Source organism: Liolophura sinensis, chromosome 4, assembly GCF_032854445.1.
Source record: "Liolophura sinensis isolate JHLJ2023 chromosome 4, CUHK_Ljap_v2, whole genome shotgun sequence".
Lineage (NCBI taxonomy): Eukaryota > Metazoa > Mollusca > Polyplacophora > Chitonida > Chitonidae > Liolophura > Liolophura sinensis.
The window spans coordinates 21,255,873-21,263,796 of record NC_088298.1 but is presented as its reverse complement, the minus strand read 5'-3'; the positions used below and the strand labels follow the sequence as shown (position 1 = coordinate 21,263,796).

The window sequence follows — 7,924 nt, the reverse complement described above, 5'->3', positions numbered from 1 at the left end:
AAGCGCCTGAGCGCCTTTAACTCTTTTTCACAAAAATATTTTTAAAAATAAATGAAAGTATTTTTTTGTCCGTTATTCCCCATTATAATGCTTGCCGCCGTCGTATAAATGAAATATTCTTAGTACAGCGTATAACACCAACCAAATAAATTCACGAATGAAATTTACACCAGTGGTTCATGAAACCCTAGAGAAATAGAATTCGAAAATACAAATATTTTAATTTACTCAGAACAGAAATAAAATAAGGTAGTTTTGCATATAACTTTAATTTTTTTTCTCCTAAAATTATTCAGGTAACACACGCGAGATTCAAATCTTTATTTGCAAATGTATAGTGAACACATTAGAACAAAATGCAAAATGTGTCTAAATTTTGCTTAAAAAGTTCATGGTTCATTATAACAGTTTGTGTAAATCTGAGTCACGTGATGCATCACGAGGAACAACACCTTCTCTGCGCATGAGTGGATGACACTCGTCGAACTTTCTCCGGAAAAACAATGTCCCCACTTTCGTAAAATGACGACGGCTTGAAATTTCGTTGGGTAAATTTTTACCTGTTGGAAAAGAAAACAGAACGTATAACATTTTTGTTCTAGTCTCTCTTCATGATTTTTCATTCAAAAAAAAATTCAAGTTTTAAAATTTCATATGGTAAATATATAGCTTTGGGATATAAAGACGGAGAATTTATGTAGCATTTCGGCTTTAGTCTCTGTACGTAAATGTATTTAAGCTTGTCAGAGACAAACGTAGCCCAACGTATAGAAGATGGTGGTTGAACAAATGAACGAATTACTTCCAGCTGACAGCTTTCTTTCTTTATTATAAGTGACGGTTTCGATGTCGTTTCTGACATGTAAACAGAATAAAGGAAGGACAAGCAACAAAATTGGCAAACTCTATAGACACAAAAACTAGGAGTTCAGCATTTCGGAAACTTTACAACAATGGCAAACTGATAAACGAATAATGGTAAACTCTTATACGGGCATTACGAGGGGAGGGAGGTGTCGGTGGGATGCAGTGATTCGAGGATTACCGTGAGCGGCGCAGGGATTGAACCCAGTCTTCCTGTGTTGTAAAGGTCAAGAAAACATTAACGTGAAGGATATTTCAGATGAAGAACTATTAAACACCGCTTATAAAATTAGTTCCGTCAAATTTTTGTAGCTTTTTTTTTTTCATTCTAGCAAAATGCGTTTAAAACATCAGATTCTTCGATGACCTTTTCTGACGATATTATGGCCGCTGACGTCACATTAGGTGTTTACCACCTTACAAACATAGGCTGTTAAATTTCATCACTTGAAAATGCATAAACATATATACTTATTACTGCACAGTCGAATGGAGTATGAGGGGCCAAAGTGGTATGCACGCCGGCGCGGCGCAACGACCCAGCAGCCAATGCGCTGCTGGATGTGACGTCGCTGATACATTCTGGGTCACAACAAACCAATATAGAATATGATGTTTTAAAACCATTTTATTCGGTTGGCAAAATTCTATAAAAGTAAATTGAACTGTTTTCCTGGACAGTGTTTAAGGATCTAATCTATACTTCATTTTAGTGGGATTTTTTTTTACCTTTAAGACTTATAAGACAAGCATGTTAACCCCAGCCCTAGGGTACGGTAATATATACGGGTACTTACTAGCTAAAATGAAAACATCATCAACGTTTTGACCGGTTTTGGCAGAGGTCTCCATAAACAACAGCTTGTTTGTTTGAGCGAAATCCCTTCCCATCTGAAAATATGATAAACGGCACATGTGGTAAAAAAGTTCAAGTTTCTTTACCAAAAGAAGCTTTTGTTATTTCTAAAATCTTTTTCTGCCTCATCGGGGCCTCCGTGGATCAGTTGGTTAGCTCGCTACCGCAGCGTAATGACCCAGGAGTCTCTCACCAATGCGGTCGCTGTGAGTTCAAGTCCAGCTCATGCTGGCTTCCTCTCCGGCTGTACGTGGGAAGGTCTGACAGCAACCTGCGGATGGTCGTGGTCGTGCCCGGTTTCCACACACCATTATGCTGGCCGCCGTCGTATAAGTGAAATATTCTTGAGTACGGCGTAAAACACCAATCAAATAAATAAATAAATTTCCTGCCTCATCAGCATGACCCAAGTGACCTCGGCGTTGTTCATTCTGTACCGGTACAAATCTTTATTAGTGGTGGCACTGATGTACAGGAAACATGAAGAGCTGAGAGTGCGCTGTAAGGAGAATGTGACGAAATCCTGTTCATGCGCAGTCTATACATATAAAGACCATGACAAAAACTGCGAAGAACGAACTTTATACGGGGTCTAACCTTCGTCGTGACGACTCTGTCAGAGGCTCTGTCCTCTTTGTTCCCAACCAGAACGATGACGACTCTCTCAGGGGCGTTTTTCTGTAACAAGTCTAGGTACAGGGTCACCAATCCGAAGGATGTCTGCGAGGAAAACAATAAAACACTTCTTATATGCCCTTGGGCCACAATTAATCTCCTTGTTAAGAACATGTTAAAATAAAAAAAAAGCTAAATTATAAAGTAATATAGCATTAAATTTATTTATTTATTCATTGTTTAACGCCATACTGAAAAATGTTTACCTATACAATGGCAGTCAGTCTTTCTGGGTGGTGAACACCAAAGTGCACGAGATAAACCACCCGCCTTTAGGCAAATTACTGACAAACTGTCCTACGTGCGATGTTCTAATATGCGCAGCATGCTGGTGAAAGAACACGCAAACGCCACATGTGTGTCGTCATCAGCTTCCTGTCCCAAAGTCACAAAGAACTATTAGGATGGGGCCATTCCTGTCCAAGGGCCTCGTCTGGGCCTCGTGTGACTGTTCCGTAAGTACATGGAGACCAGACAGTGATAATTCTCTCATACTCCCAACTTGCCACATCTGTGATATCATAGAGGACCAGGGTTATGTGACTGTCCCATAAGTATATGGGCACCAGACAGTGATATTTCTCTCACAGTTCCCACTCACCATATCAGTGATATCATAGAGGACCAGGGTTATGTGACTGTCCCATCAGTATATGGGCACCAGACAGTGATATCTCTCTCCCAGTTCTCACTCACCATATCAGTGATATCATAGAGGACCAGGGTTATGTGACTGTCCCATAAGTATACAGGCACCAGACAGTGATATCTCTCTCACAGTTCCCACTCACCATATCAGTGATATCATAGAGGACCAGGGTTATGTGACTGTCCCATCAGTATATGGGCCCCAGACAGTGATATTTCTCTCGCAGTTTCCACTCACCACATCTGTGATATCATAGAGCACCAGGGTTATGTGACTGTCCCATAAGTATATGGGCACCAGACAGTGATATCTCTCTCACAGTTCTCACTCACCATATCAGTGATATCATAGAGGACTAGGGCTATGTGACTGTCACGTAGGTACATGGGCACCAGACAATGATATCTCTCTTGTCCAGCAGTATCCCATAGCTGGAACATGAAAGTCCGATTGCCTACGTCCATAGATCTCGAAATAAATGATGCTGAAAAATAATAGACAAAGTCAATTAAAACAATAATAAATTATCCTGAATTTTACCTGTGTGATGGTGTATAAAATCATTGGCTTTTGCTTGGATTTGAGCCCTTACACGTTTCCGGCTATACACTGATTTAATAGGGAGTGAGTAGATATGTATTGGGTGGGGAGTTCGAAGCCAGATCAGTTTCAATCGGCTAAGTTTATGTCAGTCCTCGCGCAAGATTAAGGTAACAAACATTAAATAAATACAAATTTTAAGCTAATTATCTCGTCTTTTTGTGACTGCTTTTATCTCAACGGAGTATTAAGATGGTTTTAATGCCCGTGCTTTATAATGGATACTATACTTAAAATACGGACTGATTCGTTCAGTATCTAACTGAAATATTTTTGTGAATGGAGGAGACGGGGGACTGACCATACGATCAACATGCTTGTGTGCCAGTCGCCAGGACAGACGAAAATGTTCGTTTAATCCCCTTAGCCCGGGCGTAACGCCGGTCAATTTCTGACCGTGGCCCTTATGCACCCGCGGAAGATACGCAGGACACTGACCTGCGATATTCGCGCCCTCTGAAGGTTTCGGTTTGGTTTGGTTCTGCGGGGTCCCTGAGATTGCGGCCTATATTACCGCCATCAGCCACCATAGCCTTCCATAAATATGGCATGCATATTGAAATCGCTGTGGAGAGGAAAATCTTTGAGTCATTTGTTGGAAAGTTATCAATTACTTGCCAAAGACCTATAGTTTTACCCCCGGGCGCCTGAATGGTTTACTTCACTTGTTCAGAGTCACAATTTCCTCTCTATCGTACATAGGTTATAAGTGAAATGTTGTTGAATATGGCGACAAATCAGACAATCAACCAATCAGTGAGAAGTCCTGATGCGTCCTATTCTCTTGTTGCTTTGTTGCCACGAAGTCTGTAGAGTCCCCCGAAGTTTTTGTCTCGTCGTCCCTCTAACGTATTTAACTCTAGCATACATATCACGTGACTTACCCCCGATCGTCTGGTTGTAAATATCTTCGTAGGTGTTCTTGGCAAAACGGACGGCTAGCGACGTCTTCCCCACAGAGATGGGACCAACAATGACAACTTTGAGTTTGTAAATCTGTTGAATTTGGAAGCCCGCCATCTTGATTTCATGACTCCCTTTAACAAATGTATATGTGCATAGGCTTTGTGAGTAGGTCTATATCGTCACTGCATATGCTTCCTGTTGAGATGTGTGTGTTGGCATGAGCACATTGCCGGGATCTGTAAGTAGAACAAGCGTTTAAATGAGCTATATATAGATTGACGATCAAATTAAATAGACACAGCTTTATCGATTTATGTTAACAGGAAGTAGGTTTACTACAATAAGTATTTACAGAGCGGGTATGCGCTTTACTATGTGTAGGTGGGATGAATTCCGGGAACTACTACGTCACATATCTATATATTTGATTGGTGTTTTTCGCCGTCCTCAACAATATTTACCTTTACGTCGACGGCTAGCATTATTGTGGGAGGAAACCGCGCAATACCCGGGAAAATCCACGACCACGCTGATTTATTAGGACGTGAGCTCAATATATGCAGGCCAAGTCAAAACAGGAATCCCCCTATATGTGAAACTAGTTGAAACCTATACAAATATGGTATACAAATCTTTTTTACAATCAAAACCCAAATATACAAAATCTACGGTACCCGCTATACAAAGTCCCCTTCACAACAACCCTATAAAAAACAAAATCGCTAGGATCCGCTATAGAAAATCCCCCCTTCAAAACCTTCTATAAACTCACCAATACGAAAACTCTATACTGGTACACTAAAACCCGCTGTACAAAATCGAAAATCGTCTTCATATTACCCTCACCACAAGTGCCTAATGGAAGCCTATCATATGCAAATTCGCTCTTAACCAAACCCCGATGTACACCGCACCTACCTCCCCACTTGCAGGTCAAATGCACACCTGACAACTTGGAACTATTGGCTAACTGTACGCTACTGTTCCGTTCCACGTTATTCGGGAATATTTCATAATAATACATGGCCTTAGCTTCTTAATTCTTGTTATGAGTATTCAGCTCACAAATACGATTAGTGATCATATTATAAAATTATTGACAGGAAATATGCCGCCATTATTATGGCATACTTATTATGGAGTACTTCCGCTTCCGGCCTGTGGCCGTATACATCATGCGGACGGATACTACCATGATATTTATACCGACACACACAATCGAGTACCCTCTCCAAAATTTGTCCAAAACTATTCATCGTTAAACGACTCAACACTCAACGCTGACAGTGCTGCCGTTTTGGAGATAGACAAATTCTGATTGACTAATAGACGATGATGACAGTCGAGTCAGTTCTGGCTATGTCACAGCTACACGTATAATTCTAACAAAAAACTCACCTAACCATAACATTGTACAAGGCGGCTACCTTAGAAAAAGGCCTTACAAAGGTCTGACTTTCATTTTCAAGGAATGTAAGCAGTGCAACAAAAGTAATTTCTCCCCAAAACGTTGTTTGATCTCTCTCTGGATATGTACCAGATTGCAATAAAATTTTGTACACACCATCCCTGTGATCCAGCGGACGTGGAATATCAGGGATTAACGTGCAGGTGCAGTCGTGCGCTAATGGGCATGCGCAAACTGAAAATCGGTCGATTTTGAAAATTTCACAAAAGGAATCAATCAGATTTTTCACCGCCAAATTTTGATTTCATCAGAAAATTCGTATCCAGTCCTGAGATATTCGTGCGGGTGGGCATTAAGGACATGACACGCATCACAAGAAAATCATGCGGTTAAACATAACCTGCATTAGGTCTGAGACGCCACCTTCAGGAAGAGTGGTTAGCCATCCCACAACGTCGGATCGCACGCCTCATCAACACAATGCGAGCGCGTTGCTGAAATGTGATACAGCGTCGTGGTGGCTACACACGATATTGATAATTACTGGTCATCGAGTGAAAATGATCGAATTCTGTGATAAAATAAAGAATTGTCATTGAAAAATCTGGTTGCCTCCTTTTATGAAATTTTCAAAATGGACTGATTTTCAGTTTGCGCAGGCCACAATAGCGCACAACTGCACCTGCACATTAATCCTTGATATATCACGCCCGCCGGATTACTGGGATAGTGTGTGCAAAATTTCATTGCGATCTGGTACATACCACAGAAGAGATCAAACAATTTTCCTTGATATACAACGTCCGCCGGGTTACTGGGATAGTGTGGGATCTGGTACATATCAAACAACGTTTTGGGGGGAACTTACTTTTGTTGCACTGTATATAATATTACCTGAAGTCCAAGACACACTTTGCGATGTCAGGCTAATTCCTAGCCCCTGAGATACTTTCCTCGTGTGATTATTGCCGAGTACGATGCTTTCCCAGTGCGTAACTTCTCCAGTGCGATACTTTAACAAGGTGATCCTTTCTCGGTGTGATCCTTGCACAGTGCAATACTTTAGAAGTGCGACAATATCCCAGTGCGATACTTTTTCATTGCGATACCTTCCCAGTGCGATACTTTTTCATTGCGATACCTACCCAGTGCGATACTTTCCCAGTGCGATTATATTCAAGTGTGATCCTTTCTCGGTTTGATGCTTTCCCAGTGCAATACTTTCCTAGTGTGATACTTTTTCAGTGCATGGCTTTCCCAGTGTGATCCTTTCCTGGAGTAATACTTTCCAGTGCAATACTTTCCCGTGCGTGACTTTCCCAGTGCGATTCTTTCCCGGTACGTGACTTTCCCAGTGCGATTCTTTCCCGGTACGTGACTTTCCCAGTGCGATTCTTTCCCGGTGTGATCCTTTCCGCATGCAATACTTTTCTAGTGCTATACTTTTTCAGTGCGTGGCTTTCCTACTGTTATACTTTCTTAGTGCAATACTTTCCAGAGTGATATTTTCCCTGTCCTCAAATTCGCAAAATGGTGCCCTCCTTAGGATATCTAAAACTCTTGTGTTAATTCACCTGGTAGAAATACGCGTGCGTATATATATGATATTGTTTAGTTGTAAGCCTCAGTTCGATAAACCCACGCCTCAAGCATGTTTTAATTCTTGGAAATCAGATTTCTCGTAAAAAGTAAACACAGACTTGTTGAACTACAGGGGCTAGGGAGATTGCACGCTAAGTATAACGGAACCGATATGACTTACCGGACGCAGAAAAGGAATGTATGCGGCAGGACTCGTTCTGTGGGATAACACACCACATTCAAATGAATTCTACTTCTGTATGGTGGGTTTTAATGACCACATTTCAGTTAAATGTTACGGTGGGTTTTAATAACCTCACTCATTTGAATTTTACGGTGGGTTCTAATAACCACATTCGTTTGAATTTTACGGTGGGTTTTAATA

The 7,924-nt window shown here is 41.1% G+C and overlaps 1 protein-coding gene across 2 annotated transcripts; it reads right to left on the bottom strand.

Moving 5' to 3' along the window:
• Positions 1-255: 255 nt before the first annotated feature.
• Positions 256-6,963, bottom strand: LOC135464726 (ras-related protein Rab-5A-like). Of its 2 annotated transcripts, none has more exons than XM_064742245.1 (6): positions 6,853-6,963; positions 4,529-4,786; positions 3,377-3,528; positions 2,318-2,440; positions 1,662-1,755; positions 256-560 (listed from the first exon to the last, which is right to left on the bottom strand). In XM_064742245.1, exons 2-6 carry the CDS (start codon positions 4,662-4,664, stop codon positions 400-402), a joined length of 666 nt encoding a protein of 221 aa, XP_064598315.1. In that variant the 5' UTR covers positions 4,665-4,786; positions 6,853-6,963; the 3' UTR covers positions 256-399. The 2 variants fall into 2 exon arrangements, with proteins under 2 accessions (XP_064598315.1, XP_064598316.1); XM_064742246.1 differs by lacking the exon at positions 6,853-6,963 and adding an exon at positions 5,469-5,556.
• Positions 6,964-7,924: the final 961 nt, after the last annotated feature.